This window comes from Molossus molossus, unplaced genomic scaffold, assembly GCF_014108415.1.
Source record: "Molossus molossus isolate mMolMol1 unplaced genomic scaffold, mMolMol1.p scaffold_m16_p_3, whole genome shotgun sequence".
NCBI classification, from domain to species: Eukaryota; Metazoa; Chordata; class Mammalia; order Chiroptera; family Molossidae; genus Molossus; species Molossus molossus.
Genome location: NW_023425366.1, coordinates 57,216,621 through 57,241,781, shown reverse-complemented (window position 1 = coordinate 57,241,781; position 25,161 = coordinate 57,216,621). Strand labels below are relative to the sequence as shown.

Here is a 25,161-nt window from a genome sequence, read left to right as displayed (position 1 = left end):
CAAGTTAGCAATATAGATACTGAACAGAACAGGCTATAAAATAAATCCCATAGGTTGTATCCAGTATAAAAAAAAAAAAAAAAGTGTATGTGGGCAAAGACCTGCTTAGCTCATTCCCTGTAAAATCTCCAGGGCCCAGTACAGTGCCTGACACATGGTAAGTACTCGATAAATAGTAAATGAATGAAAAATGAAGGAATGTATAAATATCTGGATGAATAAGAACATGATTTTTTTGACATCTTCTGATCGTTATTTAGATATGATCTTCTAGCCAGTAAATTTACCTCTAAATGTATAATACTTGGGAACATAATATCTTTTACTTTTCTTGAGAATATCACGCAGGCTCTAGAGATTACCTGTGTCCACTACAAACTAATTCTATAACTTCGGACAAATGACTTGAGTTCTCTACACTTGATCCGGAGAGTAACAGCACCTCTCTCACAGGCACAGACACTCAGCCTGGCTCATAGGAGGCATGTGCCGCATCTGAGCTATCACACTTCCTACCGCATGTTTCTTTCATATCTGAGATTAATGCACAGGTGTGCAGATGTAAACATTATCAGAATTATTACATCAATTTTCACAGGGACATATATATATATAATCACCTCTCAGATAGCCACAAAATCATTTCATCAGAGCCCCTTGTACTCCATGATGAAACCGGAGTGTAAAAATGTTGGTGCACATTAGGATTTAAAGTTGTAAATAACCAGACCAGTCAGAGTATAGTAAAAGAAGGACTTTAGGTTTCTTTGGTGAAACAAAAGCAGGTATAAAAAGTTACAAAGATTTTAGATTTTCATTCACAAAAAAAACACAATCATTCACATTTTACACTATACACGGTATAATATAAATACAGGAAGTATTAGGTGCATTGTAATATAAGAGGAAAAATTAAAACCTCACAGGTCGACACAGGTTTTCCTGTGCCCTGGAACACTCAGCGCTGGGTTACAGTTAATGGAGCAACCACGGAGCCTGCGCAAAGACACTGTGAATGATTGTAGCTGCTGTGGTTCCTTCCCAGCCAGAGGAGGTGAAAGAGAATCAGTTTGGGGGCTGTTCTTTTGCTATTTGCATTTCCCATGTTGTCTACTTTTCTCAAGGTCATTCTAACTGAAATTAGGGAAAGACTCCTAAATGCCTTCTTTTCATTACAGGTTTTTATTGAAACATTAAATTAAGTGGATAACAATTCGAAATCATCTTCCGCAGTCAGTTTATTCAAATAGAGGGGAGAAAACGAGTGGGAAGAGATAGGAAGACATTTTAACACACACACCTAACTATTTCTCTCTATATATATGCTCCTTGTTTAGAATCGGCAAACACCACTTGCTGTAAGCTATACAGGTTTCCACTCTTCATAATAAACACTTGATGTATTCTATCCATCACATTATTTAATCAGGGACAAAGTACCTAAGATTATATGGTTCCAAACTGTGTGAGAGAATACAAAAGCTAACACTGAAAAATAACTAGCATACTATGTCAATGTTCAGGTTTTGGGAAAAATAACATCCAATAAATTAAATCAGTATGGCTTACTTCATTTATTTATGTATGCTTCACAGCTGCAGCATTCATACATGAACATTCAAAACTTTATAAAAGATTAAAATGGTTATATATACAAAATTTCTTTCTTTGAATGTGTGTTTTTAACAATCCCCCACCCTCCAGAGCCCTGGGTCTATATCCATTTGAAATGTGTTGATCTGGAACCTTGCAAGTTAGTGTTATGAAAGCCATTAAAAAGTAGACCTGGTTGAGTTAATAATTAGCACTTTGACCCCTAAAAAAATGCTCCTGGTGATAGAAAAGTTCTCCATTCAGGCCTTTCTTGTAAGCAAAGAGAAAGGAATGCAGCCAAGAAGAGTTCCACATTGCAGCCCATCAGGATCCCATTAGCCAGGCTTCAGCATCACGTGGAAGCCAACCGCAGCTAAGGCTGAGATGGTGCAGTGTGACCTACAAGACTTTGTGTTTGTTAGTTGTCCATGAAAAGCCGTCCTCAGTCTTGCTGACAGTCAAAGGGCAAGTGAAACCATTTCCAGCCTAAACAAACTACCAAAAGCAGCCAAACCAATGATTAAAGCCCTCGGAGGCTCCATAATCATCGTTAAATATGCCAGAACTCAGTGTGACTTTTCATTTTATATACAGGATTAAAATCAACATTAAATCATCTTATTTACATTGCCATTGGTGCTGAAATGGAGCTTTTTAAATAGTCCAGTAGGCTGGTGTACATGATAAAATGGTCTGCACTGGAGGCAAACAGAAAACTAGAGAAATCAGATAGGCTACAAATGGTTCCTCTCCGCCCTCGCTTTCATTCGTGTTGTTTGTTTTCTTTGTAAATGCCAATGCTTTCATTTAAGATGTCTGGGGAGCGCAGCAATCCCAAATGGCTGGACAATGGTCCAAGGTCCAGACCAATTGACAGTACTTCTCGAGGTGGTAGGAAAGGCACAGGAAGTTAGGGCTTTGGCTGAAACGATGAGAACACATGTTCGCCAGTTTAGGGATCAGCGCCTGGACTCCTGCCACCTCCGGCTCCAACGGTGATCATGTTTTGATGTATTTATTGAATTGTCCTTTGATGAGGAGGAATTTTTTAAGTATTTCTTAGAATAAGTCCTTTGGTATGCAGATGCTACATAGAAGGAAAGAAAGAAAGAAAGAAAGAAAACACAATAATATTACTTGCTCCATACCCTAAACTACCACCACTGCAGCTGTAAAATGAAGGTGCCTAGTAGCTGTTATAGCACGGCTGTCCATTCTTTCTAAAGGACCACTTACGGTTCATGCAGGTAATTTTAGGCATAGCCCATCTTCCATTTCCTAGGCAACGAATAGTTGGAAGGTGGCGTTGAATGAAACCATCTTTGCAGTGATATCTAATGAGGGAGTTGATTTCATAACGAGGTTTCATCTTTCCAAAGGTCTTGGCATTTTCTACAACGGGGGGCTGGCCGCAAGCAACTAAAGAAAAGTAAATCAAGTTATTTCCAAATAATCTAAATATTTCTATCGGTATGAGTCTCTTTTGATCTCTTTCGCTCTTTAGATACCCAATCAAGCACTGTCATCTAAAGCAATTACTTAGAATTCACAAATTGAACATATTCAAGAAAAAAAACCCACCTAAATATTGAGGCTCTGGGCCCAGTTTGAATCTCAGATTATGTCATCTTGAATTGCATTTTATTAAAGAACTATAAGGCGAAATGGTCACGTTTCTGGAAAAATTCCCAATTGAAAATCACCTGTCTCATGTATGCTGGTGATATTGCCTTCATCACTATCCCCAAGATTTCTTTCTTTTTTTAATTCCCCTCCTTCACTTGGAACAATAATGAATTTGTAATACACAACTATTACTGTCACCTCCCTGAAAAAAAACTAAAAATCTAAAACAACATCCCAGTTTCAAAATATGAACAAAACATGTCTAAAATATGGACTCTTAAGTATCAATAAAATATACCTGGTTCTATTTAAGTTTATTTACTCTTTTTTGACTCCTGTATGGAGACTGGGGGAAAGTCAGGACATAATATTCATGCTCAGTTTTTAAAATTTTGTAAAATTTTAAATTTCAATTGTTGAGAAGGGTCATGAAGGTAAATCTTGGAAAATTTAAAAAAATTTAATTTACAATAAAAATTTCTAAATATCAACCAACTTAGCAATCGTAAATAATAAAAAGAGAAATAGAAGTAACAGAAACCTTGCAATTTTGAAATTCAAGAGGCTGGGCAAATTGATCCAACTGAATTTGAACTCAGAGTTTTATTCAACATTGGTGTGCTTGTTTTAAAGGATATACTTTAAAAATTAACTTTTCTTAAGTGATTGTTCTTGCTATATATAATTTAACTTAAATGCAATTTCCCTAAATGGCACTTCCTACCCAATTCTTAAGAATTCTGACACCACAAGGTCCACAGTGAAAACATATTATATTCTCTCATAAAATAATTCAACTCTTCACTGGGAGGGTGATTACCAGACACTTTGGTACCAAGATATTTGGATATCAACATCCTAACATTAGAAGTTTATAAATATTAAATTTACTTACATATTCATAAGGCTATTCACAACCACATTCTTTTGCAATGACAAATTTGGGTTTAACATCTATATTCAGTTCCTCTAATTTACTTCTGCTTGACAAAGCAGCTTGGGACATATTGACCCATAGCAAACAAAGGTCTTTAAGGAAACACAATCCAAGCATCTTTTATTCATATAAGAATTGTCACTCAGATAGGCATAACCTAAGAATAGATTACAAAGATATAGATTCCTATATATAACTAAGAAATTAGAAATATTTGTGTGTGTAGTTGATCTTCAGAAATCCCTCAAGCAGAGATTTCTATAATAATACATCGTTTTCAATGAATAAACTACAAAACTAGTGATATATGAACACTTAATAAAGCTAAACTAGTTCAGTGAGTGTGGTATTGGCAAAGACAGGAAATGGACCAGAGGCAGGTCCACACGTATTTGCATGATATTTGACAGAAGCGACACGGCAAAGCAGTGAGGAAAAGTAGCTTTTTCACTTGGACAATTGGGTATTTTTATGAAAAAAAATTTACTTGGTTCCTTACCTTGAAGAATACATGGAAAATCAATTCTAGATGGTTTGAATACATAAATATAAAAGGCAAAAGTAGAAAACATTTAGAAAACAACACAGAATATCTTTATGATTTTAGGGCAGTAAAGATTTCTTGAGATAAAATGTGATTTAAACCATAAAGGAAAATGTAACAAATTAAAGAATTCTGTTCATCAAAAAATGCCATGGGGTAAGAGTAAAGACAAGCTACAAACTGGGAGAAGATATTTGTAAAATTTCTCATTGTCAAGGGAATACTAATCAGAATATAAATAGATCATCTATAAATCAAATATAAAAAAGAAGCAACCAATTTTAAAAAAATAAATAAAAGACATGAACAGAAACTTTATAGAAGCCAAGAATGACCTATATTGTATGAAATGATATCAAGGGAAAAGTATCAAAGAAAATGCACATCAAATCACTATAACATTTTATACCCACCAGACTGGCAAAAATTTCAAAGTCCAAAAATATCAAATGTTGGCGAAGATGTGGAATAACAGGACCTTTCACACACTGCTGGTGGTGCAAACACTTTGGAAAATAATTTGGCATTTTCTAGTAAATTTGATGGTACATGTATTATAAGACTCAGCATTTCAGTCCTGGAAAAATACCTTATGAAAACTCACAAATGTCTACCAGGAACAAGATCAAGATTGTCCACAGAAACATTGTTTACAATAGCAAAAACACTTAATGTAACCCAAATGTCCACTGGCCAGAGACTTGATAAATAAAATGTTATTTAGTCATACAATGAGATACCAAACAGCAGCAAAACTGAAGAAATATAGCTACATGCATCAACATGGATAAATCTCACAAACATAATGCTGAACAGAAAAAGCAAGGCACAAAATACATACAGTATGATTCCACTTATATAAAGTTTTAAAATGTGCAAAACTAAATAATGTATTGTTTACAAACACAAACATATGTGATAATAGTAAAGAGAAAAGTAAGGGACTAAGTCATTATCTATGGTTGGAATTGGGAAGTAAACCGATGGGACTGGAAGGAAGTTACTGGAAGGATGTTTCATAGAACTGTGGATAGTATTCACTGAGTTATTCTTTTAAATATATACATATAATATATGCATGTCTATAAAAATATATAAATATATATATACACATTTATACATATATATAATCCTTCTTTACAGGTACTTAATTAGAAGTAGAACTATTTAGGTCTGTATGTTTTAAGATGCCTAAATTATCTGAAAGAAGAAATGAGCATCTTTTATAAAAATCTATAGACATTGATAAAATTCATATAATTCTCCAGAGTACTGATTAACAAAGAATTAAATTCACATAAATAAAAATCAGACCATAGGGAGATTGAATATAAAGATCGTTTTGTTTTGTTTTCCTGTAATGGGGTAGAGCCACCACTTTATGAATCTTTTTCCCCACTGGGAAATGTAAATTGTGATGCTGGTTTTGCGAATCCTTTTGAGCTATAGGGCAGTGGTTCCCAACCTAGGGTACTTTTCTTCCTCTCCCTCCACAGGGACAGTTGGCAATTTCTAGAGACATGCTTAGTGGTCAGAAAGCAGAGGAGAGGGACGTGGAGTGGAGGAGAATGCTAGCGGCCTTCAGTGCTAGGAGGCAGACATGACGCACACATTGCAACGCCCAGGGCAGCCCCTCACAACTAAGAATGAGCGGGCCCCAATGTCAGCGGTGTTGCTGCTGAGAAACCCTGCTACAGGAAAAATTAATATAAGAAATATAAGAATGTTTGGATCAGAAAATGAAAAGCATGACTCCAAGGACCATTTGGAGAGGTGAGAATGCAAACATGACATTTTGATCAAGACAAACAGTCCATGGGAGACTCCTTTCAGTAGAAACAGGGAAAACAGACACCTGGCTTGCGTTTTCACAAGCCCCACTCCAGAAGTGCTGAAGTCATGGATGCACATGGTCAGGAAAGCAGCTCATGTAGGAAGGACATTCACATAAATCCTACTTTAGATCAGAGAATAGCAAAGTCACAGATAACAATTGAGTTTATCTAAACTTTGTGTACTTTAGTGTTCTCTTTATTCTAATAGCATTTTCTAATAGCATTTCTTAATCATTACTGGTGCTTCCTAAAATATTTAGAGTGTGAATTTTTAATTTTATCATTATTTATTCATTTTTATTTATCTTTATTGTTGAAGGTATTACAGATGTCCCTCTTTTCCTCCATTGACCAGCCTTCTCCCCGCTCCTGCCTATTATTTTTATATTAAAAAACAAATCAAATGGATTTTATATTGTGCATTTGTGCTTTGAACTCTCACGTGAGATGGGTAAAAGTCTAGATCTAGAGACTAAATATTCATGCTTTAACACCATTTTGCAAACAGTTTAAAAATGTTTATGGAGTTCCTACTTGTTTAAGGAAGAAGTCTATACAGTACGCCTTAGCAATCCAAACATTCTGGTCGATGATAAACACAACAAATTTTTTTAAAAATCAGCGTTCTTAATTTTACCTGTTTAATGTCAACCAAGCAATTCTCCTTATTATGGAACGTATATTACGACTGCTTTGATTTGATTACATCTTGAAGGCATTCAACTGTTCCATGGTTTATAAGCATGCAATACGCTTCTAAGAAAATGATTTAAAAACTCCAAGCCTGCAGAGACCAGGCAGTTGAGAACAGACGGACTAAACAGGCATGCAAGGAGCTGCAGACCACGGTCCCCGCTCAGCAGAGCAGTGGTTTTCAACTCCAGTGCTTCACACCATGGACAAATTTGTACAGGGTCAAATGGTACCACTTGTTCTTTTTTTTCTTTTCTTTAAGTAAAAATCCAGATTATTTTATCACATATCCGAACTTTGAAATGTTGACAATCAATATTTTTAATGCTTTCCTCATCAAATTAAACAGGTCTTTAGCACTTGGACTGGCTATTGTTGTTTTTTGAAGATACTTGGAGGTGGTTTTTCTACATAAATACTACATTGTTATCTTAAGCACCTGAAATCTAGGGTGAAAACATTACTGCAAACAAACTTTTCAGTTGTGTTGCAAGAGTAAAATATTCCGGAGCCACGAGAGCTGATGTACATGACACATCCAGTTTGTGTCTTAAAGAATGAAGCTTAGTCTTCCTGAGTTTCCTTGATAATAGAAATGCAGATTAAGTAGAGATTATTAGCGGGGTAATTATTACCTGTTCCTTTCTTGCAAGTGTAGGTGAGATGGTAATTGCAGGGAACATCATTCCACTGGCCGTTCTCGTGCCAAATGATGACGACGCAGTCTTCTCCAGAAGAAAAGAAGCTGTCGGGTTGGTTGGGCCTCCAGTTCTCATATTGCTGTAAATGGAGAGAGAAGATGACTACTCGATGGTCAAAGAGCAGCCTATTGTAAGGGTGACAGTGGCATTAAATCACAGTCGAATTAGAATGGACTAAGTGTCTGATTAACCATCTAGCTAAAATGATTTTGGTGATAAGGCAAAAGACTTTTGGACTCTCAATGGAAAGCATACGTATCTCAAAGTCTTCAACAAATAGGTATTTTTTCTTTGGCAATGAGATATAGTTGAGGAATTTTATTCTACATTTCTAAATATATAATCAGTGTTCAATTTAACAAATTATGTTATAATTAGTATTACTAATTATAACAGCATTAATGAAAGTGGAACAAATAAAATTATCTATAATCTCTTCACTCTGATCCATTGTCTTCCTCCATCCTTCATGTGCACATAGAATTTATATAGCTGTGTTTATAGTACAGTAAAATGTGTATCTTCTTTTCTCTATTATCATTACAAAATACCTTTCTTTGTCTTATTTAAAGTGATTTTTAAAAAATCCAAATTCATTTATTTGGTTAAAAAAATTGAGATATTTTCTATATGTATTTTATGTACTTCCCTGCTATACCTGTAGACATCGTTTTATATTCAACCTTTCTGAGTTATTCTGTTTTAGATGTGATCTTATGTGTACCATACAGTTGAGTTTTGCTTTATGATCTAATCTGGAAGTTGTTTTTCTCTTAATAGGAACATTAATCTTATTTATATATGCTGATATAAAAGATGAGCTTTTAAAAATATATCTTACTATAAATATGTTTGGGTTATTTTTGCATAATGCATGCTCAGATAATTGTAAAGGATTTTATTGATTTAATGTTTTTCTACTGGTTGTTACCTTTATATCTCTATCTTTAGATGGTATCCATTGATTCCCCTTTCTGAGCAATGATATAAAACTAGAAATATCTTGTGCCTTCCATCATCGTAATACATGCCACTAGTTTAGCGCCTACAGTTTACGGAGCCCTCTTCTAGATAGTTGTTCTGCGTGATCTCTTGCAACAATCTGACAGGATTGGGAGCAATTTCAACCTTACAGAGATTAAGGACCCAGAAGTCTTTGATTTATGTTCAATTTTTTGTTACTTTAAAATACTGCCTCAATATCAACCAATAACTATATGAAAAACACAGCCCCTATCCGTATTAAAAAAATAGCAAATCTTGATGAGATGAAAATAACATTGGATTATAAGTAAGAGTTCACTTTCCTAGTCTTGGGTCTCGAGACCTAGCTAACGTGGAATGGGACAATTTTGTTTGTTCAGTATCTTTCTTGCTCAACTTGATTATCGCTTTCCCACGACGCTTTGCCTACTGTGGTTTTACATCAGATCTAATGCTGACAAGATGGTGTCAACAAACTTTCTTCATGTGGTAGAAACACAGATTCAGAGTTATGTAGCCATGGCTGACAATGCTATCTTTTCTGGGCCTACACATCTATCAGTCTTTCCTTGAATGAAATTTAAAATAAGTCTGTGATTTGAAACAATGAGTTAAGAGATTTTATTTGAGAAAGGTAAAGTCAGAAAAGAAAGAACTGTATCTAAGAATTATGGCAATTATTCTGGCGTCAGAGTATGCAAAACAATGATCCTACTGCTTATTGCCAATAGCACCTGGCTATGATCACATCTTTTTAAAATGTACAATAAACATACTAGAGAATGTCTATAACTTTTCTTTCTTCTTAGAAGAAAAATGTGGTTTTTAAAATTTTCAAATACGGTAAAAAGCTAAATCTTTGATAAAGTCAGTATAAGGAGACTAAATTTTGAAAACCCGAGGATTAAGTGGTCTACTTTTCCTTTGCTTCCCTTTGGTTTACAGTTCTCCTAAATCATGAAAAAAATTAAGATAGGTGATTAGAGATCTCAGCTTTATTTGTTTTTTGTTTTGTTTTTAAGGAGTCTTAAAAGAGTGATAAAATTGCACAGAACCAAGGGAAGCTTAATAAATTTTTTTTAAATTTCTGATTTAGCCAAAACACAGAATGAAGTTTGTTTTTATTTCTCCAGTGGAAAATCAAACCCAGAAACTAGATGGATTTATAGCCAACTCCAGTAGACTACATCCTAGCCTGAGTTCCGCTCACATGGCCCTGGGTAGGAAGCTAAGGCCACACTCACCAACGTAGTCTCTGACTGGCAGGTCTCCCTTGGACCAGGAACTGACCTTTGCTCTGAAATGGGTTTCTAATTATTCCTTCCATTTTCCTTTTCTTTGCTGACTTCCCTTCCCTTGTTATCTTTCACCCTCCACCCACCAAGCAACCCCCACTCTCCTTTAATAAATAATAGACAAGGAAATAGATCAACAAAGCACAGACACAAAAGTCGCATACAGTCTGTTGCTGACATACAAGCAACTTGTCTTTAACAATGGCTAACAAATGGCCCTGGACAATTTGGCTCAGCCGTTGAGCGTCGGCCTGCGGACCAGAGAGTCCTGCGTTCGGTTCCCACTAGGGGCACATACCACACAAAAAAAGAAAAAACAATGGCTAACAATGAATTAAGGTATGATAAAAATAATAAACAAAAATATATAGATTTCTTAAAAAAATAACAAAAATCTACTTTTAATACCTTTTATGATCAAAGATTCCAGAGTTCCTCAAATATTTAATTTGGATTTTGGAGCTCACTGTTTTCTGGCCGACTTTTTAACAAACCTCTTACAAGAAACCGGAAAATGTCCTCAGAGGAAGACAATTTCCATCATCCCAATAGTATCCGCGAACAGTGCAATGCTCCCCCTTCCTCTGCCCTACCCACACGCCATCTCCCTTCCTTGCTTTATTTTTCTTCACAACACATATCATCTACCATCCCATATGATTTACCTATTTATTTTATTTTTTCTCCCTAGTAGGATGTAAGCTCATCGAGGACAGGAATTTGGGTCATGTTGTTTAATACTATGTCCTCAGTGCCAGGGACTATGCTGGGCACTTACTGGTGTTGTTTAAGAAATAATTTGACATTTAGCCCAGGCCGGTTTGGCTCAGTGGTTAGAGCATCGGCCTGCGGTTCAGAGAGACCCGGGTTTGGTTCCCGCTAAGGGCGCGTACCTCGGTTGCAGTTTGTCCCCGGCCCTGGTTGGTCGTGCGGGTGGCAACCACTCAATGTGTCTCTTTCACATCAATGTTTCTCTCTTTCTCTCTCCCTCCCACTCCATCTGAACAAAAAATGGAAAAATGTCCTCGGGTAAGGATAAAAAAAAGAATCTGACCTTTAGAAATAGTGGACCACAGAGTTTGTTGTTCTCCCTTATCCACACCGACCCCTAATCAAAGACGTTGCTCGCTGTTAACAAATGAGGTGAGACAGGCAATCAGACGCGGCCGGTGGAAGTGAGCAACTGGGAAACAGCTGGCGGTATATATCAAGAGCCTCAAAGAGTGACCCTGGGACCCCATTATTCCACTTCTAAAAAGCAATTACAGATGCAAACCATGTTTTATCTAAAATACTATTTATACTAGCAATAAATGGAAAACAACCTGTAGAGCAGTGGTTCTCAACCTGTGGGTTGCGATCCCTTTGAGGGTCGAACGACCCTTTCACAGGGGTCGTCTAAGACCATTGGAAAACACATATTTCCAATGGTGATTCAGAACAGTAGCAAAATTACAGTTTCGAAGTAGCGACAAAAATAATTTCATGGTTGGGGGTCACCACAACATGAGGAACTGTATTAAAGGGTCGTGGCATTAGGAAGGTTGAGAACCACTGCTCTAGAGTGAACATATATTCAATAAATCATGCTATAACCAGACAAATAGAATATTGTATAACCATTAAATAATATATAAGGGGATGGGGCATACTAAAGTGTAAGTTAGAATGAAAAAGCAAACCACTAAAAACATACAATGATCCAAATTTTACACACACTCTCAGATGCCGCTCTGTGTGTGTGTGTGTGTGTGTGTGTGTGTGTGTGTGTGTGTGTGTGAAAGACCAAAAGAAAAGGCAGTCAGATGTCATAAAATTTCTCTCTGAGTGATCTGAGACTGAAATTGTATTTTATTCTGTGTATTCTTACATATTTTCCAATTTCCCTAGCGTGAGCATGAATTATTTTTCTAATCATTAAAAATGAACATTGTAAGAGGATCTATGCAGCCATCAGAAAGGACTTACAGATTTTGCAGCTAACCCTTTTTAAAACTAACCTCAACAAATTACAGTCATTTGACCGGCCTGTATTTCGCAGCTGACATTTCCTCCTGATCTGAACAATAATCATCTCATTTTCACACTGAAATGAGATTCAGAGTCCATGTCACTGAAGCGGTTCTCAGGGTGCAGGCTGCCCAGACTCAGACCTCTGGTAAAAGATTTAATTGTTTTTGGTGGGAATTACATTTGGCTTTGCAACAGTGATTTAAAACGTGTGTTCCGTGTTGTTGCTTGGCAGAGCTGTGGCTTAATGGTGCAGGACCAAATTTTAGGTCTGCGGTTTTTACAAGAATGTCTGATACCCACAAGCATGTCACACTATGACCTCATATCTGATAGCTCCATTGTGCGGATTTACTTTGGCTGGGATGCTTTGATTCTGCTCCATGTTATTGCCAAACTGAGTTAGCAGAGGAAACTCCAGTTTTCTGAACAACTTTCTTTGTTTCCTCATAAATGCTTTACAGCCTTATTTAACATCACTTGCAGGGAGAAAGAGTATAAAAAAATAAATCTTTGACTTTGGGTTTAATAATGTTTTTTTGTTGTTTTTTTTTTTCACTACAGTTAAATGTGAGGAAGTGATCTCTCCTCGGGAAAGCAATTCTGAGTTAGAAGAGTGTAATAGAGCCTCTTTTACATACACTGGGTTTCATGCACACAGAAATAAAGATTCTTGGAATGAGCAGAGAAAAATTCACCACTCCCAAATGGATTTTTTGCCTCTTCATTTGGAATTATAAGCATACATCCTGGGTGATCTACCCTGCATCAGCTCTCTTCTAGGGCTGGATGGGCAAACTAAGAATTATTCCAAAAAGCTAGCATGACTTGGGGAGGATTTACTTCAACTTCGTTGAAAAAAAAAATGCTGATCAGACTTTCTGTATGTTTGTCTGTGCCTTGGAGACTCGCGCGCCCTACCTCGAACCCCGAACTCTTGTTGCCTCTCCCAGACACCGGGATGAGGTAAATACTTCACCAGAAAAGTGAAGCCTAAATGACTTTATATTTCCATTTTCTTCTGATGGCAAAGGAAATTATGGCATAAAACTCAATGAGTGGCTGTAGGGAAAAGCTAGCTAAGACTGAATATTTTCTACGTGTTCTATAGCAAACCTGCATTTTATTAAGAGGTATGAAGTTGCTTTATACTGTACATTATGTGATAAAGTTACTATTTTTTTTTTTGGAGTTTCAATTACAGGACTACCACTTTCTTCCTGTAAAAAAAGTGGCAAAAGAGAACCATTTCAATTAGATCGGATTTAATAACTTTTTAGTTATTGTTTTCTCTTTCTTTTCCCCCCCAAATGGATTCAAGTAATTCAGCTGCCAAAAGCATAAAATTATTCAAAAAACCCCAGCCAAAATCCAACAGCTAAAAACAGTTTTCTCCCATGAAAATTGTCTCCACAAACCAGAGAACCCATTGGAACCAAACCTGATATTGAAAAGAAAACCTCAGAGTAGACTGCAGTTATTCATCAAAATCTGCTAAACTTTATAAATGCTTAGGTTACTCCAAATAATCCATATTTTATTGTCAAACTTTGTTTCTGCCTAACACTAACAGAGTGGAGCTGCGGCCAGGGGCCCTGCCGGCCATCCGTGCTCCCGGGCGGCCTCAGCGGCCCTGATCTAACAGGGCATTTACTCCGTTTTCTTCAGCAGAACGGCTGGCTAGCTCTCCCCGAGGCTCCAACTTGATGTAGTAAACATGCTAGAGGAAAAGTGTGTGCAAGGGTGGGGGGCGTCTCTGATGTTGAGAATGATCGGCAATCTTCTAAAGTCAGACAGGGTTTACATCTTTCCAAGGTGACTCTCTAATTACATAGTGTCTAGGAGTCCCGGCTGTCATCCAGACATATCAGACATCCACACGGACGACGGGCGGTGATTGGGGGGAGGGGGAGGGGAAGTGAGGGGGGCGGAGGTGGAAGAGGGCATCGAGGGGATAAATAAATAAATAAATAAATAAATATAAAAATATAAATAAATTACACATCACAAGGCCATGACCAATGGCCCTAAACTCTTAGCTGATAACTAGCATTACAAGCATCAATAAAACAAACTGCTGATAAAAATGTAAGGTAACTAACTGACCTTTTCCTTATGCAGAGATAGATAACAGCCTCTTTTAATAAGGTTAAGAAAGCATTGTTTCAGAAACATACGAGATTTAGAAATAAACCAGGAGCTTTTCTTTGCTTTGCTTTAAAAGAAGGAATTTGCTTCGGTTCAGCTTTGAGCTCTGTTTTCAGTTGAAGGAAACAAGTCTAACCAGTATTCGTCAGTTACTGCTGTGACAGTCACATCCCAGCTGCTCCTTTAGGTGAGACAGATATAAGCAAACTGATTCAGAGAAAAACATCTGGGTGGTGAAAATGAAAGGCTGAAGCAAAGAAGGTTCTTGAAGCATAGCCTGGCTTACTCTATCCCTCCACGCAAAATTCCAAAACAGTGTTTGTTTTTCCACATCAAGATTTTTTTTTTAAGTCTTTGAAAGAGACTGTCAATTCAAAAAATCAAAACCTTGAAGATACAAGGTCATGCTTTAACCTCTACTAGAACAATAATTTCCAGAAATTTAGTCTTATTTTTAAGTTCCTTTAATCAGCATCTTAAAACTAAGTTTTCAAAGCACCTTTTTACTACCCAAACTTAATAACTGGCCCTCTTCATAATATTTGATCCATTTCTTTTTCACTGCAGTTTTATGATTTCTTAGTATGATCAAATAACTACAAAGAATAATCAATGGGCACTATCTAGTTCTTCTAAAGAGTTGGATATTTTGTTTAGAATATCTTGGTTTCTTTTCCTCTCTACTGAAAAGAAAAAAGAAATCTCACAGATACTAGATTAAATTAAAGGTCACCTTTTTGTGAGTCATAAATTTAAGATTTACCACCATCACAAACACACACACACACACACTCATATACACCCTACAATTTACACAGTACTTGTTGGCAGTAGGGAAGAATATATCTGAGGTCTTTGGGAATCCCGCTATTCACACACACCTGTGTAGCAGATATGTTCCCACAATATATACAATAGAGAATATGTAAATGGTCAAAGGATTAGCAGAGTAGATTGCAACAGAGCCCTTGAGAAGGGAAAACTAAGCTGTGTATTAGGCAGACTTGATAGACTAGACAGCCATGGGGTTACAGTCTCAGTAAAAGGTACAAATTATTTTGTACTGTACCTCTTCAAGGTCTTAATATATAACATGTATAATATAGACTATACATGTCTCTAATGCATAACTGAAACTGCAAACTTGAAGCTGTAAGGTTCATCTACCTAAGTATCACCTACCAATCCTAACTATATTTAGATACAGTTTTTCAGGTGAGCTGGAGTCACCTTTCATTCTCGAAAATTCACTGTAATTTAGATTACCTTGAAAGGCCAATTAAAAGTTCTACTTTTTTTTTTAGAACTATTATGAATGTTACCAAGCACATTTGAATAATAATCACACACATTCCATTGAATAAACCATTTCTGACATTTGTTCAGGGAAGCTATTCTATGACATAATATATTATTGTAATTTTGGGGGGGATTTACTGAAGCTTCAAGTTCTAATTTGGGTGTTTTTTGTTTTGTTTTTTCCCATGAACAGTCCAGTCACCGTTTCCACCTACCCTGCCTCCCCTCAAACACTGCTAATTCAAATCATTGTAAAACATTTTCATAAGAAAACCCAGAAAGTCCTCTAGGTTCACATACCAAGGGAACTAGCCAAGGAAAACTTTCTGCTGGGTTTGTTATTTCGTATAAAGTAAAGATACCGAAAGACTGGTCCTAATATTTGCCTCAGTTGCTAAGATTTTACTAAGCACGTGACTCCATGTGTCAGCTTCACGCTGCATTTGAAAAATCATATTTTTCACATGTAAGTTTCCAGTTCACAATAGCAAGCAATTCATGCTAGGATTTTCAACTCAAACGACAGGAACTTAATTCCCAGACGATATTACTCCTGTACAGATTTAGGTGGCGGTCTGGGAAAGAGAAATTTTGAAATGCAAAACACAACATGGCCACTAGGTGGAGATAGCCACCCATTATTCTATTATGAATCACAAACGCAGTTAACAAAACTGCATTTAGAAACACACCCCCAGAAATCATGTTTATTTACTCCATGTGGCAAAAAAAGATTAAAGGATTATCTGTGGCATGTCCTCGGTTTTGTGAGGGAAAGCATGGAGAGCACACCCCGCCCTGGAAGATGGACCGCAGCCAGACCGGATCTGCCAACCTGATGGCATTCTTTTCTGTTCCAGACCATTGTAGCCAAAATCGGAATTTTCTATTTGACTAAAACGTTCATCTACAACAGCCTCTTTTTCTCCACTTTGCTTTTTAAATGATCACACGGTTTACATCAATGGTGAAATGTTATCAGAAGCAAAGCCAAATCTAAAATATCCACCTGAATAAAACCCTTACAGCAGGGCAGACCATAAACACCTATGTACACGAATGACTGTGGGCAGGGTGATACACACTGAGTTCGGCTTCAGGTACAAACTGATCTAGAGTAGCTGTGAAAACATGACGCCTGGACTAAAAGCTGACTCCTCTGTGTGCAAACTCCTCTTATCGCCGGTGCTGCCCCCGCTACCAATGACATCCCCATGCAGCCCCTGCCAAGGGCAAGCAGATAACCACCTAAGAATAAAAGCAAACTCCAAATAGAAAACACTTTGCCAAGAGGACGGCTTACCTGTTTGAAACACACGCCGATAAGAGGCCACCTTTTCCCTAAATAGAGAACTCAGAATAACCACACGGGGTTACCCCCAGCCTTTCAGAACACAGGTCAAATGTTTATCTGAAAGAAAGCTAGAAGGAGTACTTATTACAGAAATCAAAACATTTGGGCACTTTAAAATGCCCTTTTCCCCCTCGATGGCTGTGGGACACAATAGGCGTTTGTTTGCAGTCTGTGGAGGGTACATTTAACTTTGTTTTATTTAACTTGTTTGGGGCAAGTGACCTCCGTGCAAGGTACAGATAGACCCTCTTCTGATCCTTGTACTCGCTTAAGGTTACTGTGTTCTGGGTCCCTATTTATTTATGTTTTAAGCGAGGCTATGGTTTTGCTGTTGTCTTTTAGTTGAACAACGAAAGGAAAAGAGCAGCTTTGTTTTAAAGGAGAAAGAGACATTTGTTTTGGTGTCGGTTCCCTAGGTTGGCAGCCTGGGGTCGGGTCCTACAAACACGGATCTGCTGAAGGGAAGAAAAACTAACTCGGGGTCTCCTGATGGTGGTTACAGTGGCAACGTGCCCATTATTTTCCTTGCTGGCAAATCTGTGCAGGAGAGACAATCCGCCAGCTCTTGAGTCCAGCACTAATCTTGTGTAATAGCGTGAGCTCATGGCCCTACAAAGGCTGTGATTATCAACAGCGTTTTCCAAAGGATGTGAGTTCCTACTCCAGCGAGACCACTGGAGACAGGGCCCCAGGCAGAGCCCCTGGGAGCCACTGCATTCGATCCCCACTGCGAATGGGTGCCAGTGGGCTCCTCCACCCCTTGCTTGTCTGCACAGGTCTTCGGTCAGGAAGTGCTGAGGACCCAGATGCAATGTGAAACTGACAAAACCACTCGGTTTTTTTGTCTTTCCTTTTTGATGGCCATTCCTTGCTGTAACCTTAGTAGCCATGAAATTTAAATGTCTGTATGTGATTTTAGTGTTTCACAGAGCATGCTAGAAGAGCATCCGTGAGAAGAAACTAGACTGCATTCATAATTTTGGGGGAGATAATCTTCTCAATTGTGAAATGGTTTCCCACTGATGGGAATACTGCCCCTCCAGCTGTTTGGCCCATCGCTAGCTCTCCGCACTCCAGCAGCAAGGTGGAGATGAGGGTTCCGGAACTCTCCCGTATGAGCCCCCAGATTCCCCAGGTAGAACCAGAGGAACCCGGGCTTGGTTTCAAATCAAACCGAACGGCAACACAAGCAAAAATTGTCTTTAAGAACTCGGTGGTCTTTGGCAGAAAAGAAACTGAGAGTTCTACTAATGAGGAATGTGTTAAAGGCTGAGGAAACAGCATATGTTTTCCTTGGCTTTTAGGTTAATATAATGAAGCCTGTGCGATTTAGCATAATTAAATTAACGTCGATATGCAGTGTGACTTGTTCACAGAGAAGTGGCATTCGAAGCTAAAACCACACCACAGCTGACACACATCCATCTGCACATACTTTACAGAAAGTCTTCTAAGATTTTCAGGTAGAAAGAGAAAAACTTAAGTTTTTGGTTTGAGGCTTTTGTTTTGCACCATTTTTTTGCTCAATCGTGTGTAATCAAACAAGCAGAAACCCACACACGCGCGTAGGAAACACCAGGAACTAGTTAATGCTCCTGATTCTCTTTTCGGTGTCCAGGACATCTGGGCGAGGGAGGAGACCAAGCCGTTCTGTTTACAAAGGGTAATAACGATTCGTTCCTGTTGGAAAAGAATCACGGCTTTTGGTCTGCGATTTGTTAGTCCTCTGCCCCTTTTAAGTGTCTCTTCCTGGGTTAAGGACTCTTTCTTTATCATGTCTACCTTTTTCAAAGCTGGTTTTCCTCACACTACTTTGCTTGACAGACTGATGTGTTTATTTATGAAAGAAGAAAAGGCACTCTGGACTTAAAGTCAAATCCACGACCAGTCTGGCTATTCTCACACATCAGCTCTAACCAGGAGGGTGAGTGGGTGTCCCAAATTCTAGGTGTGCCAGCCCGCCCATGTTGGACCATGCTTATTAAAATGGAGGGAAAAAATCAGTTATGTTTTAGAAATATTTGCAAGGAGGATTTTTTTTATTTTTTTTAAGTAACAAAGGCTATCAATGAGCATGTTGTAATCTATATTCTGAGTATCAAGGGGCAAGATGAGTTGGCTGGAGCTAGAAAATGGGACATTTGTCGATCTGTGACTGAGCACTTGTTCCAAAACTTGCTGACTAGGTGCAGACACGTGCAGAGGACAGGTCTGCCCAGAGCTGCAGAGCGATGAGGGGGAGCAGGGCTACTTCCCAGGACGCCCACACGCCAGCAGCCAAGCAGGGGTCAGGCCTAAGTGCTAACAGAGTAAGATGACTGAGGGAAAACTGTGCAAGAGATGTCGAGAGTGTTTATTAAATGTATAGGAATAGATCCAGGGTTTGTTGTGTTTTTTTACCAAACCAACCCAACTTGCCAAAAGCTCCTCAGCATTTGAAACGGGGAACTGGCCTGTCAGTTCCCCGTAATCCTCAGTCTCTGGACAGTGCTAGGCAAGGTGACATTTCCCTTTGAAGTAGCTGTGTGGGACCCACGGAGACCTGGCTTCCAGGGGAGGGGCTGGCTTTGAAGGTGCTGGGGAACCCAGGAAGGGAGGAAAAGGGAACAGCACGGACCACTGGGAATCCACTCCTGAGAGTCTTATTCCTGGGAGTGAGAAGAGGGAGCGGGGTGGGTACAGCTTTAAATCTCTGGTCCATGGGTGGATTTTGAACCCCTGGCTGGGGAAGCAGGTAAGTAGTGTGATTGAGGCACCTGTTTCCAATATCTCCCCTATTGTGCTGTCCACGGACTCACTAGAGTCTATAGTTGCCAAGAAGGTTGTAAAAATGAGTGTTGCTAGAAGGTATATAGATGGAGAAATAGAAATGCTTCCACAGCGGGTCCTGATGTCTGGCTCCCTCTGTGCTCGAAAGAACGGTCACAGTGTATGAATAAACGAAGCTCTGTCCAACCTTAGGCGACCATTCATCATCCGCGGCCAAACAATCTCTAAAACATAAAATACGCTGAGAACATTCAGGACTAAGATTTCCTTTTGCTGGCTTTACTACATTTTGGATTTGGATAATAGGGCTCTTTAGAGGCATTTTTTCTTAAAAGAATACATGCCCGGGTTGTGGGCCCAGTTCCCCTTGGGGGGCGTGTGGGAGGCGGCCAGTCTATGTTCTCTCTCATTGATGTTTCTGTTTCTCTCCCCCTTCCTCTCCCTCTAAAAGTCAATAAAGAAAAAAAAATTTTTAAGAATATATTGGTAGAATACGCACCTATCTTGAAAAGAACCCTCCTTCAAAGTTTTGAATAATCGTTGGTTCCCTGAAGCCCCGTGAAATCTGCTCTGACATAACTCAGACCTGCAGGGCAGCGGGGGGGGGGGGGGTTGCTTTCCATATTTCCTTCCCAAAGCTGACTGTAAATGTGCTCTTAGGCCAACCATGGACAAAACTGTCCTTCCAGTGGGGACACCTATTTTCCTTTGGGGGAACACTTTTGTAAGACGCATTGTGCTTCGCTGTACATTTCTCTTTGTGAGGAACATTTTTCTCCTGTCACCATCTTTGAAATCTTACCTGTGAAGTTTTCATGTTTTTTTCATGTTTTTCAAAGTGGTAAAACTTTAAATAAAATACTTAATTTTGATCAGCAAGAATTGCCACAAAGAGATTCAGCCAAAAGACTTAAGAGATAACAGTTAAAAATGTATGAACACTGATTATCACTCAAAAAGCATGTATTAGGTCTTATCTATTTTGGTCACCAATTCTGCTAGGTGGTGAACAAACAGAGATGAAAGGGAAGCCTGCCTCATGAAGCCCATGTCAGAAACGGACCCCACAGGCTCCGTGAAGGGGGAACAGACACAGGGGCTGCAGGGACAGAAAAGAGGGGCTTTCAGTCCCACCCAGCTCGGAAGTCTTCCTGGAAGAAGAAGACCCTTTGCCTGAGCACGGTATTTGAATGCTTATTAAATGAAATCAGGGCAAAGGGCATGAACATCCTCAGCACGAGGGCAGGCAGGTACGCAGGCCCGCAGGAGCGACAGGCCCTGGCTTCTTCCAGGCTTTGAGACGGGATGGCTCAGGAAGTGGCAGGTGTCATGGGCGGACCTGGTATGCCATGCTAACAATTAGGATTTGTACTGAAGGCAATAGGAAGGCATTGAAGAATTTTAAGAAGGGGGTAGCAAGAGTTCATAGCAAGGAGAGAGGAAGGTCATAGGCACAGAAAAATAGACCCGGGGGAAACACTTCAGACTAGTCATTCATTTAACAGTTAGTTAAGGCTGGAACTTAAAAGTCAGATAATAGTATAGAAGCCAGATAAGAAATATTTGTTTAAGTTTGTCAGCTTTAATGTGTATTTAACTTGGATGGTTTAACTTCGTGTCTTTGAAGACATTACTTGGGTGACAAGTAAAGTAATTCATTATTGAGGTTATTTGTCAAGGTTTCTAACAAAGCACTTGTGGCATTTCACTGTTAGCGATCAATAGTCAAGTTAAAGAATAACTGGTAATAGAAGTAGTAACCGCTGGTAGAAACGGCTTAGTCGAAACCCAAGTGACAAAGTGAAAATGTAAATGTGTTAACAGAAAAGAACCTCAATATAAATCACAAGGGGAGGCCTAGAGCCAGTTTTATTCATGAGTACTCTTTCGTGAAATGTATTGGGCAAACACACCAAATAAATAACAAACCAAAGATTTTAAAAATATAGCAAAGGCCAGAATTTGGCACTGTGTTAATTGTATCAACATCCTATTGCAAAGGTCAATCACGTGGAGTGAATCGATCGGATTGTAAGAAGATGGGCAATTTAAATAACTGAGACAAATGACACTGTTCATTCAGCATAAGCACTCCATTTGAATTAGTCTAGCTGTAAAGCATTATCTTATTAAATATGATATAAAAATACTGCAAGTCGATTGGAAGCAAAGCTTAATTATTTCAAGAAAAGAAATGACTGAAACTGAGACCTAATACAAACTTGTTTTAACTGAATATTAGACTGTGTGACCAAAGATAATATACGGTAAAATATCAAAGGCTCTCTTTGTTTTAATACAGCTCTACCTCCCAAGAAGGACAAGCTCCAATAAATCTTTCAAACAGAAAACGGGGAAGGGGCGGGGAGGGGAGAAGTCACTCTAAAGCATAAACAACGTCCTTAAAATTACACACACTCAGGTTAACACCGTCTCCAAGTATAAGCAGATACTGCTCTCTCCGACGGAGAGTTTACTATTAGGGGTATTTTCAAAAGCAAGACACATTGAGTAAACAGCGGAACAAAGGAGAACTATTTTATCCCAGGGCCTGTGCACATGTGGGACCCGTTAAGGGGACGGTGGCTGGAGAACGAACTCCAAACGAGGGAGAGACACCTAGGCTGTCTCGGAGGGGCAGGGATACGCAGAGTGGGCCAGAGATCAGTCGGATGGAGGGAGACAGATGGTCTTTTTGGTTCCAAAATGTTCAAAGTGAAGGGACACTCCTTACCACACTTTATTTTATAACAGAGTGGATGAAGAGGAAACCAAGGGCCTGTCAGACTTTTTCGGGAGTCCCTTGTGTCATTTCGTCGTCGATAGGCTTTGCTAGTCTATGGAATTCGCTGGCTGCCTTCTCCAAACCGAGGCCCTCGCTTGGCGTGCTCTCCATAACCCTTCGCTTGCAATTAAAAAATGTGAATGAATTCAGAGTAAGGCTCCTATTTACACTGTACGGTTATCAACGTTAGGTTATCTTCCTCGGAAAATTTCCGGGAAAGATCCATATTTTCCGACAAAGTGCAGTGCTTGCTTGTTTGCCCAGTTTAGGACAAGTCTGACTATGAAGATGATCATAGTCCCAGCCCGTTAAAACATTATGGACACAGATGAGAATGGTGAAGTTGCCTTGCGTTGGCCCAGTGAAATGATGATTCGAGGTGCCACGCTCCCCTGCCTGGCCCCCACAGGGAAGACGAGTTCCCTAAGGTACTTCACAGATCCTGCGCGGCTGCGGATATTCCCACTCGCTAACCAAGCCCACAGAACTCACAGGGCCTTCTCCTGGGCACCACGAGAAACAAAAAGCAAGCAAGAGAAACACTTCTTTGAAGAGCTGAACTGCTAATGGAGAAACCAGACTAAACATCTAGTAACATGCAAACATGGTAAAAATGAAAACACACATATCAATTCTGTGTAACCAGTGGGAGACTGCACAGAAACTTGGCCCAACCAGGTCAGCACGGACAGAGCAAATGACAGGCTTCACGCACACTCCACCCGGCCAGGCGCAGCTGCCCGAGGCTCCGGGCCGGGGCATACACATAGACGACGCAGTGGTCTGCAAGGCACAAGTAAGTCCTGACCAGAATGGCCACCTGAGTCCTTGGCATTCTGGCTTCTGTACTGTGGTTGGGAGCTCACGATCACCTGCACTTTTCACTGGGCTATTTATAAAGGAAAGTTTGTGAGAGGAAGACCTACTGGTAGGTATCCTAGAAACCAGTTTATCCCACAGGAGAGCAGTATGCATCCAACAAGAGAAAACACATGAAATGCCTATAATATATAACATACACTGACAGAATTATGAAAACAGTTTTAACTATTTGTAATATACCAAAAAAAGTCCTTTTAATTTTTATATTCACTTATAAATTTATAAACAAAAGTCTGTCTTCAATTAAAATTAATATCTAAGGACTTATGCCATACTATTAATCTAATTGACCAAATGATTCCCCTTAGGTACAATGAAAAGAAAACATACAGATGCAAACATTGCAGATACACCATCTATGAGGACAATTAGAAGAAGACAAGACTAATTGATCCAAAAGGTGTGGTTCATATACCTTACTGGGAATACGTTTTACTTTCCCTGTTATTTCTGAATCCTGCCAAAAAAACCTACTCATGAACTTGAATGACAAACAGTGCTGATTTAAACATAAGGAGGCACGACAAATAGACGGCAAGCCAAGCTTTATTTCTGGGTTGCTAAAGGCAGAATGTACTAAGGATACTCTTTAAAGTCAGAGAGATGCCAGCCAGAAAAAAGTGGCTTTGGAGACAGGCCTGAGTTCAAATACTGACTTCACCACTGAATAGCATCGTGACTCTGGGCAAATATCTCAGCGTACTGACCTTTCCCTTCTTTACCTATAAAACACCTAACCCCTCCCTTAAAGGTTATTGTGGGGAATTAAAAAATGCAAGGTGCTTCATACAGAGGCTGACACGGATGCACCAAGGACTATGGCACAGGAGCACCAGGGAGCACCTGGACAGACAGAGTACAACTTCCCGAAACAGAGATGACTCTGGCATTTGTTCTAAGATGAACTTGACATTTTGCCAAGTTCATTAAATCTAGATGAGTGGCAGGTAATGAATGACATTTAAGGAGCTAAGTAATTCACACCCAAAAAAAAGAGCTTAATAACTATTTTCAATATTTCTTCTTGTTTCTTCTAAATCAGATAACTATTTATCCAATTTAGAATTTAATTTACACTTACTGTCTAGCCCAGTGGATCCCAACTTTGCATTTTAGAATCACCAGGGAAACACTTAGAAAACGCAGCTGCCAGAGTTTTGCTGTAATGTGTTACACTGAGGCCTAGGAACCAGTTGTTGAATGACACTCTCTTGGAGTCCAGCCAGGGCCTAGAACCACACTTGGATGATCTCTAAAACACAGCCTCACCAATCCTGACTTAAGAACCTTCCAGCCTACTCAAGGTTTTGGCCAGTATTACCAAATCACTCTTTTCTTTATGAAGCAAAGGAAGCTAAAAATCATATAATCAGTCAACAGAGTTTGAATGGAAAGAAATTCATAAGATAATAATTCAACAATCTTTTTAAGATGAAAAAAAATGGGCATTTTTGCTTGGATAAGATGAGCCATGGGTTATAGCAGATTTCCAGTACAAACATGCAATAGAGAAAGGTATCTTTTAAAAGCCTTTCTTCTACAGTTATCCTTTTCCTTTTCATTTTGAAGGTATACAAAGCCAACAGAACTATCTGAAAGGCAGACTTGAGGCCATTTGGATTATGTGGTTTCCCAATTCCATGGAAATCTGATATCGTCCTCTTTTAAAGAGAGCCACAGTGATTGGAGGATTGGTGGCCAGATCA

General features: G+C 39.0%; 1 protein-coding gene across 3 annotated transcripts in view; it reads right to left on the bottom strand.

The window, feature by feature from the left end:
* Positions 1–741: 741 nt before the first annotated feature.
* VCAN (versican) overlaps positions 742–25,161 on the bottom strand; it is a 112,185-nt gene continuing 87,765 nt past the window's right edge. For 2 of the 3 annotated variants that reach the window (XM_036278810.1, XM_036278812.1), the window contains 3 exons: positions 7,864–8,008; positions 2,830–3,012; positions 789–2,680 (listed from right to left, as the gene is read on the bottom strand). In XM_036278810.1, the coding sequence (XP_036134703.1) occupies positions 2,553–2,680; positions 2,830–3,012; positions 7,864–8,008 (456 nt within the window). In that variant the 3' untranslated portion in view covers positions 789–2,552. Of the gene's footprint in view, positions 2,681–2,829; positions 3,013–7,863; positions 8,009–25,161 lie in introns of all 3 variants that reach the window. The other variant, XM_036278811.1, reaches the window with a different exon arrangement.